General features: G+C 36.7%; 1 protein-coding gene across 1 annotated transcript in view; it reads left to right on the top strand.

The window, feature by feature from the left end:
• The window catches only part of LOC132111319 (nesprin-1-like), a 117,974-nt gene that overhangs the window by 32,870 nt on the left and 64,790 nt on the right, over window positions 1–20,314 (top strand). Inside the window, exons 17-48 of the mRNA XM_059518510.1 lie at window positions 122–324; window positions 409–573; window positions 716–868; window positions 1,411–1,554; window positions 1,641–1,808; window positions 2,483–2,641; window positions 3,351–3,515; window positions 3,665–3,799; window positions 6,155–6,313; window positions 6,401–6,609; window positions 7,458–7,566; window positions 7,650–7,814; window positions 9,064–9,231; window positions 9,310–9,486; window positions 10,064–10,204; window positions 10,509–10,669; window positions 10,791–10,941; window positions 11,525–11,752; window positions 11,829–11,927; window positions 12,004–12,191; window positions 12,290–12,413; window positions 12,744–12,910; window positions 13,747–13,900; window positions 14,598–15,223; window positions 15,301–15,480; window positions 16,579–16,729; window positions 16,807–16,965; window positions 17,047–17,229; window positions 17,312–17,413; window positions 17,490–17,693; window positions 19,711–19,918; window positions 19,999–20,111. Of these exons, the coding sequence (XP_059374493.1) occupies window positions 122–324; window positions 409–573; window positions 716–868; window positions 1,411–1,554; window positions 1,641–1,808; window positions 2,483–2,641; window positions 3,351–3,515; window positions 3,665–3,799; window positions 6,155–6,313; window positions 6,401–6,609; window positions 7,458–7,566; window positions 7,650–7,814; window positions 9,064–9,231; window positions 9,310–9,486; window positions 10,064–10,204; window positions 10,509–10,669; window positions 10,791–10,941; window positions 11,525–11,752; window positions 11,829–11,927; window positions 12,004–12,191; window positions 12,290–12,413; window positions 12,744–12,910; window positions 13,747–13,900; window positions 14,598–15,223; window positions 15,301–15,480; window positions 16,579–16,729; window positions 16,807–16,965; window positions 17,047–17,229; window positions 17,312–17,413; window positions 17,490–17,693; window positions 19,711–19,918; window positions 19,999–20,111 (5,618 nt within the window). The remainder of the gene's footprint in view (window positions 1–121; window positions 325–408; window positions 574–715; window positions 869–1,410; window positions 1,555–1,640; window positions 1,809–2,482; window positions 2,642–3,350; window positions 3,516–3,664; window positions 3,800–6,154; window positions 6,314–6,400; window positions 6,610–7,457; window positions 7,567–7,649; window positions 7,815–9,063; window positions 9,232–9,309; window positions 9,487–10,063; window positions 10,205–10,508; window positions 10,670–10,790; window positions 10,942–11,524; window positions 11,753–11,828; window positions 11,928–12,003; window positions 12,192–12,289; window positions 12,414–12,743; window positions 12,911–13,746; window positions 13,901–14,597; window positions 15,224–15,300; window positions 15,481–16,578; window positions 16,730–16,806; window positions 16,966–17,046; window positions 17,230–17,311; window positions 17,414–17,489; window positions 17,694–19,710; window positions 19,919–19,998; window positions 20,112–20,314) is intronic.

Below are 20,314 nucleotides of genomic sequence, written 5' to 3'. Positions count from 1 at the left end.
TCCTCAGTAGCTGATACTGTAATCCACAACAGTGGGCACTGTCCTGGATTTATTTGTGTGCAACTCATAAATCACACTGGGAAATGTTTGCGGTGTTAATCATAATGTGATTTGCCTTCAGCTGAGGAGGTAGAAGGCGTGAATAAGTTTCTGAGCGATGCGACAGCGCAGTGGAAGAACCTGTCAGTGGAGGTGCGCAGCGTCCGCAGCATGCTGGAGGAAGTGATCTGCAACTGGGAGAAATACAGCTGCACAGTGGCCAGCCTGCAGGCCTGGCTGGAGGACGCCGAGAAGATGCTCAACCAGTCAGAGAGCGACAAACGGGTGCGTGGAAAAAGTGTGTGGCTTTCACATGAAATGCTGTGGAATGAAATCTGTTGTGTATAAAGAGCTTGAATTCTTCTGCAGGAGTTTTTCCGGAATCTTCCACACTGGATTCAGCAGCACATGGACATGAATGATGCTGGAAACTTCTTGATTGAGACGTGCGATGAGACCGTGTCTCGAGAACTGAAACAGCAGTTGCTGCTTCTCAACGGCCGATGGAGAGAGCTGTTTGTCAAAGTCAAACATGTAAGACGCCAAGCATTTCGTTTTTATCTCTCAAGTCAAGGTTTCTTTCACCCAACACATGCATAATTTAGTTTTTCATGACTATTTTCATTTGCTGAAATAATGTAATGTAATCATAACATGATGATTTTTTTTTTCTTAGTATGCAAGAGCAGATGAAGTGGAGAAGCTGAGAAAAGATTATGATGATGGGATTGAAGCTTTAAAAGCATTTATTGACTCGGCTAACGAGAGGATGAAGACTCCAGTTCAAGTTTCATTTCTGAACATACGGACACATCTACAAGACATTGAGGTAATCAGAGTTTACATAGCTGGTGCTCCGGAATACTTGATTCTGATTGGTCGATTGCAGCGTCTACCACTCTAAAGTGATAAAACCTGTCAACAAAATTTGTCATTTTGAGCAGCTGACTGTGTGTTGACCGAGTTATCAATCAGACTACAGTTCAAAAGTTTGGAGTCGGTTCAGAAAAAAAGCCTCTTGTACTCATCAAGGCTGCGTTCATTTGATGAAAAATACGAAAAAATAGTGAAATATTATTTTTATTTAAAATAGCCATTCCCTTTCGTACTATATTTTCAAATGTAAAATAAATTCCTCCTGTCTTCACTGTAACATGATCTTTCAGAAATCAGTTTTTTTTTTTCAGGATCCTGTGATGAGTTGAAAATTCAAAAGAGCAGCTTTATTTGGAATAGAAATCTTTTGTCACACTTTAAATATCTTACTCTCATTTTTAAACAATTTAATGCTTCCAAATACACTGGCCAGAAACTTTAAAAACAGTATTAGAGTTTATGGAGATTATGCAAATGTCAACTAATTTCCTGTAGGACATCAAGCACAAAGTGCCATCCATGGAGGCGGCGTACAAGACAGCCACACGTAACGCACAGCAGCTGACCAAAGACCTCACAGAGGAAGAGATCGCTCGGATGCTGGCTACCATGACAAACATCAAGGATGAGATCAGCAAGGTGCCAGGCCTGTATTTTCCCTCATGCACTTCCACATTAGAGCATTATCCCACCATCTCACATTATGGCCTCGATGTCTTATTCAGATCAGAGAAAGAGCTCTGCCTCTGCTGAGGGACTCCCAGACCATGCTGCCACCGTTAGAGGAAATGGAGAAACATATCACTGGCTTCTACCATTCGCTGGAGAAGGTGAGCCGCATCACTTCCTCCCTTGACTCCGAGGCTCCAGGAGACTTCAAGCAGAAGTGTCAGGTGACTAAAGGACTATGGGTTATGTGACAGCAAGCTTTTAGTGTTATGATTCTACTTGCACATCCCTACTCCCAATTAAAAAATAAATAGCAAGATTTACATTTATAAATTATCTGCAAGTAATATATCATTCGATAAAGTAAAGGAGCAGTTAAAACCAGGGTTATTATAGTTAACTAAAACCAGAAACAGAAACATTACTGTTAACTAAATTAAAATATTAAAAAAAGATAAATGTATTTTATTTCAGCTGGTTGATAAGGCAACATTAACTAGATGTACTAATTAACAAAAGCTGGAATAAAAATTCAGATGAAAAAAAACTTATAAAAATGACAAAAATTAATATAAATACAAAATGTATAATACTAAATTAAAGACAAAGAATAAAAAAATTAAAACTAATTCATTGATGCTAACATGATACTGGTTAAAACTGTTTGGTTTAAATAAAAAATAAAATATTTTGCCCAACTGTTACATGGGAATATTGTAGTTTTAGTTTAGCAGCACTGACTCTCATATCAAACAGTTTATTCAGATAATGATACATTTTTTATATATATATATATATATTTTGTGTCCTTTATTTGCATCCAACTTAGTGTTGACCGGCTTTTTAAGATTTTGACAGCTCCTCTTTTTTGTATTTTCTCTGTTTATACCATAATCAGGAGCTGGTGACCTATCAGCAGAGCTGTAAAAAGTGTCTGTCAGTGATTGACAAAAACCATCAGATCATTCTGAAGTCACTGGACAGCAGTAAGAACCTAAAACACCTGGACACGTCACTGCTAGAGAGGAGAATCACCGAGCTCCAGGCCTCTTCACAGGTGGGACCTACAACATCAGGTCTTATATGCAAGAATGAGACTGAGAAATGTTTATTGTTTAAATCTATGACTATTGATTGCAAAAATCTGAGCACAGTTTGAGATCTCTTCTGAAACTTCAGACATACAGTACAGACCAAATGTTTGGACACACCTTCTCATTCAAAGAGTTTTCTTTATTTTCATAACTATGAAAATTGTAGATTCACACTGAAGGCATCAAAACTATGAATTGACACATGTGGAATTATATATGGAATTATATACATAACAAAAAAGTGTGAAACAACTGAAAATATGTCATATTGTAGGTTCTTCAAAGTAGCCACCTTTTGCTTTGATTACTGCTCTGCACACTCTTGGCATTCTCTTGATGAGCTTCAAGAGGTAGTCACCTGAAATGGTCTTCCAACAGTCTTGAAGGAGTTCCCCGAGAGATGCTTAGCACTTGTTGGCCCTTTTGCCTTCTGTCTGCGGTCCAGCTTACCCCTAAACCATCTGGATTGGGTTCAGGTCCGGTGACTGTGGAGGCCAGGTCATCTGGCGCAGCACCCCATCACTCTCCTTCTTGGTCAAATAGCCCTTGATGCCTTCAGTGTGACTCTACAATTTTCATAGTCATGAAAATAAAGAAAACTCTTTGAATGAGAAGGTGTGTCCAAACTTTTGGTCTGGACTGTACATGTACTGTATGTTTTATCTCAAAAAGGGCATGGTTAAAGAAACCACAGAATGGAAGAGGCATGTGGAGGCGAACAGCAGCCTGATGAAGAGATTTGAGGAGTCTCGTGTGGAGCTAGAGAAGGTTCTGAAAATAGCTCGCAGCTCCATGACTGAGAGAGGAAACCCAGAGGACCTTCTGAAAAAGCACACTGTGAGAAATGAAACCCGACCGTCTATTCTAGTGCTTTCAAATAGGCCGAAAGCAGAGTTTGAACTTTATTTCATCTCCAGATGGAAATAAGTTCATTGAAATTTGAAAGCTGACATGATTTCATAACATATCTATTGAATGTCCTGTAGGAGTTCTTTGAGCAGCTGGATCAGAGAGTCCTCAATGCCTTTCTGAAAGCCTGCGATGAACTCACAGATATACTACCAGAGCAAGAACAGCAGAATCTGCAGGAAACAGTCAGGAAACTGCACAAACAGTGGAAGGTCAGAGAACATAGTCTCACCACACAAAACCAACTGTCTCTATAGCATTTTAAAACTTGCTGATATAAATTATTATTATATTATATATTATTATTATTTATTATAATAAAATATATATTTTTTATTATATTTATTTTTCCATTTATCATTTTTATTATTTAACTGTGTATATATATATATATATATATATATATAATTTTTTTTAAGTAAATATTTCTGTGACCGAACAGTATCTGTTACAGAAAAACATTTACATATATTATTAATATATAATAATAAAAATGAATAAAAACCTCAACAGGACATTTGAATCTAATTCAAACATTAAGTAATAAATAAATAATAAAATAATAAAAGGTGCAATTGCACTACAGTATATTCTGTTACAACCCGAATTCCGGAAAAGTTGGGACGTTTTTTAAATTTTAATAAAATGAAAACTAAAAGACTTTCAAATCACATGAGCCAGTATTTTATTCACAATAGAACATAGATAACATAGCAATTGTTTAAACTGAGAAAGTTTACAATTTTATGCACAAAATGAGCTCATTTCAATTTTGATTTCTGCTACAGGTCTCAAAATAGTTGGGACGGGGCATGTTTACCATGGTGTAGCATCTCCTTTTCTTTTCAAAACAGTTTGAAGACGTCTGGGCATTGAGGCTATGAGTTGCTGGAGTTTTGCTGTTGGAATTTGGTCCCATTCTTGCCTTATATAGATTTCCAGCTGCTAAAGAGTTCGTGGTCGTCTTTGACGTATTTTTCGTTTAATGATGCGCCAAATGTTCTCTATAGGTGAAAGATCTGGACTGCAGGCAGGCCAGGTTAGCACCCGGACTCTTCTACGACGAAGCCATGCTGTTGTTATAGCTGCAGTATGTGGTTTTGCATTGTCCTGCTGAAATAAACAAGGCCTTCCCTGAAATAGACGTTGTTTGGAGGGAAGCATATGTTGCTCTAAAACCTTTATATACCTTTCAGCATTCACAGAGCCTTCCAAAACATGCAAGCTGCCCATACCGTATGCACTTATGCACCCCCATACCATCAGAGATGCTGGCTTTTGAACTGAACGCTGATAACATGCTGGAAGGTCTCCCTCCTCTTTAGCCCGGAGGACACGGCGTCCGTGATTTCCAACAAGAATGTCAAATTTGGACTCGTCTGACCATAAAACACTATTCCACTTTGAAATAGTCCATTTTGAATGAGCCTTGGCCCACAGGACACGACGGCGCTTCTGGACCATGTTCACATATGACTTCCTTTTCGCATGATAGAGCTTTAGTTGGCATCTGCTGATGGCACGGCAGATTGTGTTTACCGACAGTGGTTTCTGGAAGTATTCCTGGGCCCATTTAGTAATGTCATTGACACAATCATGCCGATGAGTGATGCAGTGTCGTCTGAGAGCCCGAAGACCACGGGCATCCAATAAAGGTCTCCTGCCTTGTCCCTTACGCACAGAGATTTCTCCAGTTTCTCCGAATCTTTTGATGATGTTATGCACTGTAGATGATGAGATTTGCAAAGCCTTTGCAATTTGACGTTGAGGAACATTGTTTTTAAAGTTTTCCACAATTTTTTTACGCAGTCTTTCACAGATTGGAGAGCCTCTGCCCATCTTTACTTCTGAGAGACTCTGCTTCTCTAAGACAAAGCTTTTATAGCTAATCATGTTACAGACCTGATATCAATTAACTTAATTAATCACTAGATGTTCTCCCAGCTGAATCTTTTCAAAACTGCTTGCTTTTTTAGCCATTTGTTGCCCCCGTGCCAACTTTTTTGAGACCTGTAGCAGGCATTAAATTTTAAATGAACTAATTAAGTGGATAAAAGTGTAAAATTTCTCAGTTTAAACATTTGCTACGTTATCTATGTTCTATTGTGAATAAAATATTGGCTCATGTGATTTGAAATTCCTTTAGTTTTCATTTTATTAAAATTTAAAAAACGTCCCAACTTTTCCGGAATTGGGGTTGTATTTCATCTGGAGTATTCAGACACTGCCAAACATTTAAGTTATTTTCTTTTAAGTAAATATGTTTTGACTGGTGCCTGTTTCTGTTGAAAAAGTTTCAACTGTAGTTCAGCAGTCAAGTTCTAAATAGAATAGAATAGAACAAAACGGGACATAAATGGGTTGCTAATATGGGCTTTTCATGCTTGAAGGGGTTCACAAATTATAATTTTTAAAGTTTAAAAGTTAAAAAAGAATTATGAAACATTAAAAAAGTGGCTTTAACTTGATCAAAAAGAGTTTTTAAAAAATTTGACTTGACTGTAAATTATAGCTTAAAAGTATGAGGAAACCCACTTGAATTGCCCCCACCACACTTTTTTCTGCAGGATGTCCAAACAGAGATTCCCTCTCACCTGCTGCATCTGAAGGTGGAGCTGGAGAAGAGTCGTCTGATGGCTTCGGTGCAGGAGTGTCAGGCTGAACTGGCCCGTGAGAACCGCAGTCTGCCCAGCATGGGCAGCGAGAGGTTAATCAAAGAGCACAGGGTGAGAGCCACCAGCATTACACCCCTCTAGAAGCACTCTTTCTGACCATGGAAATAGGGAACGCTTACAATGGATATCTTTACACAGATGTTTTTTAAGGAAAAGGGTCCACAGGCTCTTTGTGAGAAGCGCTTACAGCACACGGAGGAGCTGTGCTCGAAGCTTCTGGAGAGCGAACAAGCCCGGCAAACTTTAGAGAACGCCAGGACAGTGTTTGCTGAAGTCAGAGAGGATATTGACAGCACACATCAGAAACTAATGCAACACCCGGACAAGTGGAAAGAGTTTAATACCAGGTGAACCTTAAGTCCTTTGAATATTGAATATAAAGTGGTTTCAGTTCAGCTGCACTGACACTATCAGATAAGAAGAGAATCTGAACTCAAATGAGCTGGATAATGACAAACTGTGCAACACTGACACTGTTATTGAACTGAATTATGCAAACGCTGAACTACCTTGAGCTGAGTAATGACACTATTATCTTTACAGTTTCATGATTGATTAATTAGCTGAAAATTAAGTTATTTTCAAATTTTGAAGCTGTTTAAAAGACATTTAATATTCAGTAGTATTATTGATTTGACTGCACTGACACTATCGGATGAGAACAAATATTGAAATAAGAGCTGAATAATGACTCTCAAATTTGTTTCATAATTGATACATTATAGAGATATTGAACATAACTGAATCAACACTTAACTGACTTATTGTTTTCTGTAGAGCTGCTTATAGCTCAGTTAAGCTTGTTACCATAATTGATAAACTTTGCACTGTTATTGAATTAACACTGAACTGACTTCAGTATTTGTCATTATAGTTGAATTGTGTCCGGCTTGCTACTAATGAACTTTGCAACATCCCCACTGTTGTTGAACTTAATTGAATCAAAATGTAACTAAAATGCTGAATAATGACACTAGTTATTGTTCAAGCTGCTTTAAAATTGAAATTGTATACATTTCATAATTAATGAATTTAGCTGCATTAATACTGTTGTTTTCCTGTTTATTACTGTAAAGCTGTTTTTAAATAAAGTGCTTTATAAATAAACGTAACTTGTTTGTAAAATCACTGCTGATATGAGTTGATTTTAATTGATACAATATTAATAATATAATTATTTTGTGTATGTTTGCAGGTACTCTGAACTCTCCGCCTGGGTTACATCGAAGGAAAGTCAACTCAGACTTCTGCGAAACAGAGCTGGAGACCCCAGCAAGTTTGGACAGGTCAAATCCACCATTGAGGTGAGAAACAAAGATAAAGTGGAGTGAAAATGAATGTGACAGCTGTGTGAAATCTTGATTGATCGCCTCTTCATGGTTTGCAGAGTCTGAGAAACGATGCTGAGCTGCAGGAGGGGAACGTGAGCTGGCTGAAGACGCGTTTGGCCGCTCTGATAGAGGTTTGCACGGAGAGTGATGCTCAGAGGCAGGGAGCTGCTCTCAGCAAACTCTCCAGTGACTTCAAGGGTCTCCTCACATCCCTTTCTGAGGTGAGACATACTCAGTTTAAGAACAAATCCAAATAAATCATCTGCCATATAGAGAAAATATCAATGCAGATCAGCTGCAGCTGCTAGCAGATATCTTTATATTTTATTGAACCTGGAGGTGAGACAAAAGAAATAAATTTACCAATTTAATTTAATTTAATTTATTTTAATTTAATTTAATTTAATTTAATTTAATTTAATTTAATTTAATTTAATTTAATTTAATTTAATTTAATTTAATTTAATTTAATTTAATTTAATTTAATTTAATTTAATTTAATTTAATTTAATTTAATTTAATTTAATTTAATTTAATTTAATTAGCAATCATATTTTCTGTATATTTAGAAGCTGGATGATAAGTATAATTACTAAATAAAAAAATATTATATATTATATTGTGTATATATATATATATATATATATATATATATATTTATTGTAATTATAATATATTAATATAATTGTTTTGTTAACACATGAATGAATTAAACTGAATTATTTCACTGTTGTCTTTTTTGAGCTGCTTTACACTTGAAATTTTGTCAAATGTTCAACGTTTTTTATTGTGTGTTTTAATATATGTACATACGTTTTAATATATGTGTGTGTATGGTGTATATTTATTGTGTATATATAAATACACACACAGCATTTTTTTTTTACATTTTCATGGCTTTAAAAAAGTGTATATTTTTATATTCATACAATTTAAAGCATATATGCAAATATTTAATATATAAACCACATATTTCTTAAATATATACTTGAATGTGTGTGCATTTAAGCATAATAATTATGCACAGAAAGTTCACACACACATATTATGTAAACGAAAACTTTTATTTTGGATGCAGTTAATCGCAATTAATCATTTGACAGCATTAATTCTTATCATAACTGAAGTATTTTGCAACATTAATCCTGTTTATTCAATATAATATAATAAAATATGATCATGTATATGTTGCATAAGAAATTGTCAATGTAAATCAGCTGTTAGCTGCTATGTATAAAGTAAATTAGTCCATTTATTTAGTATAAAGTGTTTTTTCTGGTTTAAACTGAATATTTTGATGGGATTATGTAGTTTTGTAACACATTTGTCCTAATGTTCACTCATAATGCTTTCTAACTTACTTTTCATAACCATTTCCCACCCTCTTAAAATAAACATGTTTTTTCTTTTGCTACTGTACCTTTAAGACTTCTGTTTAAAAAAGAAGATTGTATGTTTGTGTTGTGATAGTCAGAGAAGGTGGTGCTGGCGGTGAGCGACTGTGTGCAGTTCAGAGAGGAGGTGAAGACTACACTGGAGGAGTTGACACAGGCTCAGCAGGAGCTGCAGTCAGTGACCAGCAAGATTCTGGACTCTGAGTCCATCAGAGAAGCCCAACAACTGCTGCTGCTTCATCAGGTGCCACCCTCACTGAATGAAACGCAACCCTGATACATGAAGCTGAAAATCATATTTATATCCGACATTCATGTGCAGCAACATCTGAAGCGTCTGCGGCTCAAGCAGAAGGAAATGCAAGAGCAGATAAACCGTGGAAAGCAGCTGCAGGTAGAGGAGGGTCTGGAGGAGGGCTTACAGGAAGACCTGCAGAAACTAGACACCACCTTGAGCAAAATGGATCAAAGCACAGAGTCACAGGAAAAGAACCTGGAGGTGAGGATGGTTGAATCAATTCAAATAAATATAAAATATAATTATGTATTTTAGATGTTTTGTATATATTAAAAAACCTGGAAATTAAATTAAATTAAGTCAAATTAAATAAAATATATAGATTTTTTATATATAAAATATATATATTTATTTATATATATATATATATATATATATATATATATATATATATATATATATATATATATATATATATATATTAAATAAAATATTTATATAATAAATTACTAATGTAAAAAAATTATAGTAATAATAATAACACAAGTTTATATATTAAAATGTATGTTAAATAATTAGAAGAAATATTTATTTAATCATATTTTAATATTATTAAAATCTTATTATTATTATAAATCCTAATATATATATAAATTTATAAAATTTAAAAAAAATATATTCAAAAATTTTTTTTCTTTATATGATTATTTGGTTTCATTTGGAAATATGACACATTTAAATTCAATGTTTTGAATGCAGTTTAATATAGATTTTTTTGATTGAACAGATCCCATATTTTCTTTGAAGCCCCGGTATAAATGTCCATCTCTGTTGTCAGGTGACTTTAGCTGCTTGGCAGGAGTTTGAGGGTCAGCGGGCAGCAGTGAGCGAGTTTGTGGGTAAAGTGCGATCGGTCACAGAGAGAGAGATGAACTTCAGCAGTCCAGACAGTCTCAGCACAGAGCTGGAGCAGACCAAGGTGAGAATAACACTTGATCTCCAAGGGCTCGGTGTAATGAATCACCTTTAATTAAACATGAGCGTCTTTATTTTAAAACAAGAAGAGCTGCCAGAGATTATGCAACAAATCCTCATTAGAAAATCTGCTCTAGCAATACAATCTGACTGAATGAGCCTCACTACAAGCCATTGTAAATAGCCAATGTGCACTCGACTGCAAGCAGCCTACAGGTTGACCTTTTGAAATGGCTTGCAATTATTTGGTTTATACAAAAACAAAACTCAAGTCATTTTCACTTCAGCTGCTGCTGTTTTTCCTGCAGGAGCTCCTGAAACAGTGTGAAACAGAGGCCAGACAGGTGAACAGTCTTCTCAAGAGGGCCACAGAGATCCAATTAGGCCCCAAAAATCATTCTCTCCTCAAGGATCAAGCACGTGCTCTGAGTGAACAAGTGGACAAAGTTGAGACTGGACTCAAGCGAGAGTAATACCTACTTTATTTTATAGATTTTACAATAAGATTATTAAGACAAATGCATTAAGCATTGTCTGTGAATTCATTAGGAAATCAAAAAGTCTGTTTTATTACTGTATCATTTTTCCAGTGTGAAGACTTTGGAGGGGATGAAAGACCAGTGGGATTCTTTCGGGAGGGAGTTTGAAGCTTTTTCCACATGGATAACGGAGAGAGAAAGAGAAATGGATGCCTTGAAAAGCTCCAGCGCACCTTTGGACCAGCAAATCTGTTCCGTAAATGTGCGATTATAAATATATAACTGAATAAAAGAACAATGTTTTTTTAATACTTGGAATGACTCACTGGCTTCTGTTTTTTAAAATATGATTATTATTATTTATTTTATATTTAGATTTTTTGTAATAGTTTTTATATTTATTTAGATTTTAAATTTAATTTAATTTAGAATTTAATTAATTATATTGAAAATGTTCTATGTATTTAACATCACACACACAGACACACACACACACACACACACACACATTATATATATATATATATATATATATATATATATATATATATATAAACTATTAAAAATGTATAAAATGTTTATTTAATTTTGTATTTTAGGTTTTTTGTTAATATCTTATATATTTACAATTATATATTTCTTTTATTTTTAGATTACCATTTGATCATTTATTATTAAAAAAAAAATTATAAGTTACACATTTATTTTGAATCGCTGGTGTCCTCTGTTTATAATCTGAAAAATCTTATTATGAATTTTTTATTTTTTAGCAGATTTACTATTTAAATAAAAATACTACTTTCTATATAAAGTGCGGCTGACATTGCAATGTTTTTATCTCTTAGACAATCAGAGAGGGTCTGCAGGAGAGGACACAGGTCCTGTCCAACCTGGAGGAGAAATCTCAAGCGCTCGTCCAGTTTGTGTCATCAGGTGAATCTGCACGAATCAAAGCCCGTCTCACACAGATTGGCAGATACTGGGAGGAGCTTAAGGAGAGTGTGGAACACCTGATTGGACAGTTGGAGGAAAGCTCCTCCCACCAGACGAAGTTCAATGCCAACCTTCAACAGGCACGTGTGAGCATGCTGTTTACTGCAGTCTTCCTAAAGCCTTATGTTGTTTAATGGTAATACGTTCTTTTAAAAGGTGCAATCAGAGGTTGAAGGTATCCAGGAGAAACTTGACAGCCCTGTCACCTCCTGCGTGTCTTCATCCGAGACCTACAAAACTCTACAGAGTCACATGGTATGATCACTTCATGATCAGTTCTCATTTATTTCCACCAGTTCGGCCTGAATAAAGGATTTTTTTTGGTTTGCAGGATATGTTCCAGTCCCTAGAAAAGCTAAAGGCCACACTTCTGTCCCTGTCTGCCAGCTCCCGCAGGCTCAGCGAGAGAGAGGAGGCCGAGAGAGCCGTGGCGGCCCTGCAGCAAAGTTACGAGCAGTGTTTAAAACAGGCCAAGGAGAAACAGAACCAAATGGAGAGCCTTCTGTCACACTGGCAAAAGTATGTTTTGTTGTCTCTGTTGGAATCTAGTGTATTTATATCTCAAATTATTATTAGAGATATTTATTTAAATCTCTTGATTCGTTTGTTTGTTTCAGGTATGAAAAGGATTGGTCTGCCCTGCAGTCATGCCTTGAGAGATGTGAATCCATAACCAGCCCTGACTCTCAGTTCCTCCCGGTCGATAAACTAAAGCTGGAGGGAGAACTGCTGGAACTGAAAGTAATAAATGAACTAAAGCGTGAAACAAAACACATAATGTATTTTGCTTGCACAATGTGACATATTTCTATGTGAAACAGAATATTTAGCTGGAAATAATGACTGACATGCTTGGTTTTATCCGTTAGGATTTAACTACATTGTGAAAAGTAGGGCTATTATAATGGTTAACGTTATCTCTTCATTTCAGAAGAAAAGATGTTCCAAAACTATTTTGATGAAAAGTTAAAAGAGCTTTTTTTCTTTTCAAAAAGGCACATTTTGATGAAGATCAGGGATGTTTGAGAAGAAGTTAAACATTTCATATTGCTTCTTATGCTTCTTTTAAAGCACCTACAGAGTGAACTTCAGTCTCTGGAGTCGGTTTACAACAGACTGATGGCCCGAACGCCAACTCTTTACACCACTGCATCAGATGAACGTGTGGAAACACTCAAAGAAGACCATGAACAGCTCGAGAAAAGATGGAAGTGTCAGACCACAGCTATACCTCAAAGGTCAGTCATCTTAAGCATAAGCGGCAATTGTTTAAAAAGGCCATCTTTAAGTTTCTTGCTTCATAAATAGTTTTGGATGACTATTTTCCAACCTTTTCCTGACCCTGCTTTTGCACTTTTGAGACTGCTATAAGTAAATGGCCTGTATTATGATTAGCCAGCATCCATGTGCTGTCATAAATCATGCTGTTGTTGATCAGGGTGGGCCAGTATGTAAAAGGGTGAGTTCAGCCAAAAATTAATCCTGAAGTCGTCCTAGATGTATATGACTATTTTCTTTCAGATGAATTCAGTTGGAGCTATTTAAAAAATTGCATTTCTGCGTTCGTCACTCCTGAGCAGCACATGTGCAAAGCCAAACTCATACATCATTCCCCCGGAACTGCTTTGTTTTCAACTGTTAGCGCAAACTAGATTAAAGCGATTATTACGTTTTGAATATGGATATTTTTCTAACAAAAATGCATCAATTCACTACGGGAGGCCTTTGTTCAGCCCCCCGGAGCAGAGTGAGATACTTTTTTTTAATGGATGAGCTTTTTATTAAACTTCTTACGGACCGATGGAGTGCAACACCTGAGTTGCATCAAACGGCTTGAAAGATGAAGTGCCATTTTTTTAATAACTCCAACTGAAAAAGTCATATATGCCTAGGATGGGTGAGTAATTTATGGCTTAATTTTCATTTTTGGCTGAACTAATAATGTGTTTTATTGTGTTTTCTATATTTGTAGTTTGGATTTCATAAATGGTCTGCGTGGATGAGGGATAAACTTTCCATTTTAATAAATTGAGTATGTCTAACATAGTACTGTACATTAACCTCTTCCTCACAGAATCCAAGTGCTTCAGGAGCAGCTTTCTCAGGTGGAACAGTTTGAGCAAGCCCTGCAGGAGTTCCTCAAATGGGGAGAGTCTTTCCTGTCATCTTTAGACTCGTTTTCTCATGTTGATATCACTGATCTTCAACCTTCCACCAGTGATATCAAGGTACATCCAATTATGAAAGCCTCCATTCAATATGTGGTATGCAACTGGTATGGCGAAAATAAGAAGTGATAAGTTAGAGAAATATTTTATTGAAATTGTAATAATATTTCACAATATTACTACTTTTATTTTCAATCATATATTTACAGCCTTGATGAGCATAACTTCTCTCAAATCACAAAAAACTTATTAACCCCAAACTTTTGAACGGTGGTGTGCATGTGAATACAGTTTTATGTAAATATTATGAATGTCAATCGGATTCAAATGTTAATACAGATATTTGGATACATGGAAAATTTATTGAATATGTGAATATTTATACAAGACATTAAGAAAATCATTGATTATATGAAACAACAACAAAAAATCACTATTTTACTAGACTGTACATCTATCACTTCAAGGAGCTTGTTTTATTCTGTTGTTGCTTTAAAAAAAGTGTTTTAACCAAGTAAATCCAAATTTAGACTTAAGGTTTTTAGAAAAAAATAAACTTATCTTACTAAATTTTATTTAGAATACTAAACCTGGCTCTTGCCATGAATATACAGTAGCCATAGAAGTTGGCATGGCATTAAATAGATATAGTGTATAAAATATGAGTAGGACAGTAGTATGTGTCATTTATAGTATGGCCAGGAAGAGAAATTTGCAGTTTTACAATGTGGTATAATTGTATAATTTTGCCCACCAGGAGAGGAGAGATGATCTGCTGAAGCAAAGTATCCTAAGACAAAGCCTTCAACAGCAGACTAAGACCTTGTGTGATGTTTGTGAGCCGGCTGAGGTCCAGCAGCTTCAGGGAAGGTGGGAGAGCTCCTTACAGCCGTACATGGAGGCCCATCAGCTGGTTGAACTACGAGGCGAGAGTCTGGAGAAGCTAGAGGCCTTCTTACACACCCACAGTGTGGCGTCCGGCGTCCTTCAGGGCCTCAGACAGACCGTGGAGAGCGCTGGGAGTTGGGATAAGAGCCGAGTGGACGAGCTGCAGAAAGACCTCGAAGCTGTTGTTCCTGATATCAGTCGTCTTGAAACGCTCGCTGTGAATCTGGATAGCAGCCTCTGTAAGGCTCATCTCCACCTGATGAATGGAAAGGACACTCGATCCTCGTGCCGCTCATTGGCCGACTCCTTAAGCGTGGAGCTGGATGCCGTGAGGAACCTTCTGGGCTCCAAACAGAGTGAAGCTGAGGCTCTCGGTGCTCTTTGGAGCTCGTTCAGACAGCGGAAAGAGCAGCTGCTCAAAACAGTGGAGGATATCAAGGAGAAAGCAGATAAACAGGGCCTGAAAGAGCCCAGTGTGCTTACTCTACAGCAGAGGTACGGATTACCCTGCTCATCAGGGTTGATTGTAATTATCAGTTGGGCTGTGTTTATTGAATGTGTGGTGTGTGTAGGCTTCGGTTCTTTAATCAACTGGAAGATGAGCTCCAGTCCCACCAGCACGAGGAGCAGTGGCTCAGGGACAAAGGTCAACAGCTGGCCCACAGAGATGCTGAGCTGGGTGGAGAAGTACTAAGGGAAATCAGCCTCTTTCAGACCTCCTGGGAAGACACCAAGAAGCTCATCACTGAAAGGTAGACTGCCACGAACAGGCTCTTGTACTGTTTGTAAAAAATCTTATTGGCATGTTTGCCACTTTGTAGAGAGATGATCAAAATCTATGTAGGTTTGTATTATAAGAAAGCATTCTTGCATATATTCATATTAGTGGTTCAACATAATGTTTCCATCCTGGGTGGTAGCACACAATTGTCCTTTTTAGCCAAATTTAATAATAATAAAAAACAAAATTACTAATACTAATTACTAAAAATATTTAAAGTCATTTTTGCCACTTTTTTGTTTAGTTTAATTATTTAATTAAATTTAATTAATAAATATAAATTATATAATGCCCTTTTAATCCTATTTTTTATTTAAATTAATTTGCCATCTTAACTCTATTTTTTAAATTTAATTATTCATTTTAATAAAATAAAAAAATAAAAAAAATAATTAATAAAACTTTTAAATCTAAATGACTACATGGTTATTTTAAATATTCCTATTTTGGATTTGTGTATTTATTCAATCATATCATTCAATCATTTTCAAACGTAATACATAAAAAGTAAGTCTTTAGTGGCTACATGATAAGGCTGCATGGCTATGACAAAAATCTGAAATGGTTAATTATTCCCTTGAAATTGGAATTGCGATTATTAATTACAATTGTCACAATTTACACTGAATGATGTTTTAAATAGCTTTATACCCTTGTTTCAAGCAACTGCATGCTGTATATTTATATGAAAATAAACAAGCTGAAAACACTCTTCCTGAAAAACTTTTATTGCTTTCCTATAGCATTAAGTCTAAAATGTCAACTATACATTGGTTTGGCTTCTTCTTTAAATAAAAAAGTACAAATATGCATGATATTGTAATGTTATACAGAAATTAAAATTAACCCTTAAGATAACCTGTAGAAAGAAACAAACATCTAAGCATGCAGAATATTGCAAGTGGGCCTTTTTTGTAATTAAGACTTTAAGTGATTATTTAACTATAGCATCTGTAAATGTAATCTACTGTAAATACTTAGAAACTGTGCAGCCCTACTATAAAATGTTAGTAATATAATGCAAATGTTCAGCCCTGTCTAACTGACATTGATGCATGTTTATGTCCAGGCAAGAGCAGAGCAGCACTTTGGTAGAGCTCATGAAAGATTATCAGAATCTGAAGACATCAATAAACACAATATTGGAGAGTGCTGATGCTATATCAGACATTAAAGCTGTTTTGAAAGACCAAGAGGACACACGGAGATCCCTGTTGAAGGTAAAACCTGACAGTCTGTAGGCAGACTGTGAAATACCAGTTAACTCTACTATCTATGATAAACTTCTTTTCTGTAGCATGAAGCCGTTAAAGCAGAGATGGCCAGTAACCAGGATGTACTAGAGCGATTCTCCAGTAAAGAAAAGAAGCTTTTAAGTGAATTAAACAAGATCCCTGATTGCGACACCCAGATTATGAAGACAGAAGTAGATGCCACAGTGAACCAGTGGCTAGATGTGAGTTTTATTGAGTCTTAAACCAAAAATAATCTCATATACAACTGAAACTAAAAGCCATTGTTCTTCATATCCACACAGGTGTCTGAAAAAATCGAGGACAATCTGGAAAGTCTCAAGAGGAGCTCTGCTTTGTGGGTGGAAATCTACTATATCAGTGGAGAAATCGAAAGCTGGTCCAACAGCTCGGTTATGGATCTTACAGATGGACTCAATAACTTCAATGATAGCCAGACAACCGCAAACAAACTCTCTGAAGTCAAGGCATGTTCAAGCTGTGTTATTAAACACATTCATAAAACCAGAGCAACAGTTGTGTAATATTTGAATTCCCTTATCTGTCCAGGTGGATGTTGGCCTGAAAGAAAAGAAGATTGATGCTTTACAAGAGAAAGTTTCGGAGCTGAAACAACTCTGCAGTGGCCAAGATGTCCCGGTTAAACTGCAGGTACGGCTGAGCTCCATTTGTTCTCCAGATCATTAGTTTTAATAACTGGTTTCATCACCTCTACACCATCTTCCAGGTCCTGGAGACGGACCTCAGAAGGAAAATTAGTAACATTGAAGAGTTATGTGATCAAGCCAAGGGCAACCTCCAAGATTTCGTTGCTCAGAAGAAGCAGCTGGAAGGTTTTCTCAGCCAAATGTCCGAGTGGCTGAAGAACGCTGAGAGATCTTTGGTGGATTCGCCATGTGAAAAAGCTCTTGAAGAAATCTGCAGAGTGAAGGTACAGGAAGTGTGATTTCATCCATTTTTACATTTATGCATTTAGCAGACGCTTTTATGCAATGCAACTTACAATAGAAGAGCATAAGCAGTTCGTCATAGAACTAACGATATTCACTGTACTGTAAACTGTGCCATGCTTATTAGAAAGCTAGATTAGAATCCTGAAGACTGAAAACTGAAAGTTGTAATGGTTTCAGCAGTTTGGTTGGATGTTGGTAGCTCATTCCACCAGAGAGGAACAGAGAAGGTGAAGGTTTTGGAAAACGACTGTTAAGAAACAAGTGAATTGAGACATATCGCAATCAGCCAATCCTAAAAGAGGACGTTTACTGTACAGTCGTGGCCAAAAGTTTTGAGAATTACATAAATATTGGAAATTGGAAAAGTTGCTGCTTAAGTTTTTATAATAGCAATTTGCATATACTCCAGAATGTTATGAAGAGTGATCAGATGAACTGCATAGTCCTTCTTTGCCATGAAAATGAACTTAATCCCAAAAAAACCTTTCCACTGCATTTGATTGCTGTCATTAAAGGACCTGCTGAGATCATTTCAGTAATCGTCTTGTTAACTCAGGTGAGAATGTTGACGAGCACAAGGCTGGAGATCATTATGTCAGGCTGATTGGGTTAGAATGGCAGACTTGACATGTTAAAAGGAGGGTGATGCTTGAAATCATTGTTCTTCCATTGTTAACCATGGTGACCTGCAAAGAAACGAGTGCAGCCATCATTGCGTTGCATAAAAATGGCTTCACAGGCAAGGATATTGTGTCTACTAAGATTGCACCTTAAATCAACAATTTATAGGATCATCAAGAACTTCAAGGAAAGAGGATCAATTCTTGTAAAGAAGGCTTCAGGGCATCCAAGAAAGTCCAGCAAGCGCGTCTCCTAAAGAGGATTCAGCTGCGGGATCGGAGTGCCACCAGTGCAGAGCTTGCTCAGGAATGGCAGCAGGCAGGTGTGAGCGCATCTGCACGCACAGTGAGGCCAAGACTTTTGGAAGATGGCCTGGTGTCAAGAAGGGCAGCAAAGAAGCCACTTCTCTCCAAAAAAAACATCAGGGACAGATTGATCTTCTGCAGAAAGTATAGTGAATGGACTGTAGAGGACTGGGGCAAAGTCATATTCTCCGATGAAGCCCCTTTCAGATTGTTTGGGGCATCTGGAAAAAGGCTTGTCCGGAGAAGAAAAGGTGAGCGCTACCATCAGTCCTGTGTCATGCCAACAGTAAAGCATCCTGACACCATTCATGTGTGGGGTTGCTTCTCATCCAAGGGAGTGGGCTCACTCACAATTCTGCCCAAAAACACAGCCATGAATAAAGAATGGTACCAAAACACCCTCCAACAGCAACTTCTTCCAACAATCCAACAACAGTTTGGTGAAGAACAATGCATTTTCCAGCACGATGGAGCACCGTGCCATAAGGCAAAAGTGATAACTAAGTGGCTCGGGGACCAGAATGTTGAAATTTTGGGTCCATGGCCTGGAAACTCCCCAGATCTTAATCCCATTTAGAACTTGTGTTCAATCCTCAAGAGGTGGGTGGACAAACAAAAACCCCCTAATTCTGACAAACTCCAAGAAGTGATTATGAAAGAATGGGTTGCTATCAGTCATGTTTTGGCCCAGAAGTTGATTGAGAGCATTCCCAGTCGAATTGCAGAGGTCCTGAAAAAGAAGGGCCAACACTGCAAATATGACTCTTTGCATAAATGTCATGTAATTGTCGATAAAAGCCTTTGAAACATATGAAGTGCTTGTAATTATATTTCAGTACATCACAGAAACAACTGAAACAAAGATCTAAAAGCAGTTTAGCAGCAAACTTTTTGAAAACTAATATTTATGTAATTCTCAAAACTTTTGGCCACGACTGTACATATAGAAGTTATAAAAACTCTAGAGATCAGAGAGAGGTCAGATAACACTAAATCAGGACTGTTTGGATACAAGAAACCTTGACTAACATTTTTAAAAGAAAACATTTTCTATGCATTCAATTCGTAGGAAATCCAAAAGGAGCTTCAGAACCAGCAGACGAGCATCGATTCAGCCCGGGAAAGCCTGAACACGCTTTGCAGAAAATACCCATCTGAGGAACTTGCCGGTCTGGGTTCATCTCTGACTGACCTCATCAAGAAATATGAAACGGTCAATCAGCTCTGTGTTAAGAAGCTGGGCTCCATGCAGCATGACCTCCAGCAGCACTTCAGTGGTGAGAATCACTGTGTTCCAGATTCAATTACTGATCCAAAGACAGACATTACTCTCCACTTTGTCTTCTTCTCTTCTCAGATCTCGTCAAGGAGTTTCATTCATGGCTCTCTGGACAGAAAGACATTGTGAGAGAATGTGCCGATCATTCTGGTGACATGAGCGTGGTGGAGCGCAAACTGCAGAAACTGAAGGTTCTTCATCCTGATAAAATATTCCAAGCATGCGTTATAATGTCTTAAAAACGTTTGATGTTTGTGGCTGGTTAGAAAAAAATAATTGGAAGTAACAGGAATACCAGTGGTAATGTCAAATATTATTACAATTTAAAATAACTGTTTTCTGATTGAATGTATTAAAATGTAATGTTGAATGTTCTGTTAAAATGTCATTTATT

The sequence above is a fragment of the Carassius carassius genome, chromosome 31, assembly GCF_963082965.1.
Source record: "Carassius carassius chromosome 31, fCarCar2.1, whole genome shotgun sequence".
NCBI classification, from domain to species: Eukaryota; Metazoa; Chordata; class Actinopteri; order Cypriniformes; family Cyprinidae; genus Carassius; species Carassius carassius.
The sequence above is the reverse complement of the archived record's forward strand: the minus strand, read 5'-3'. Positions and strand labels throughout refer to the sequence as shown.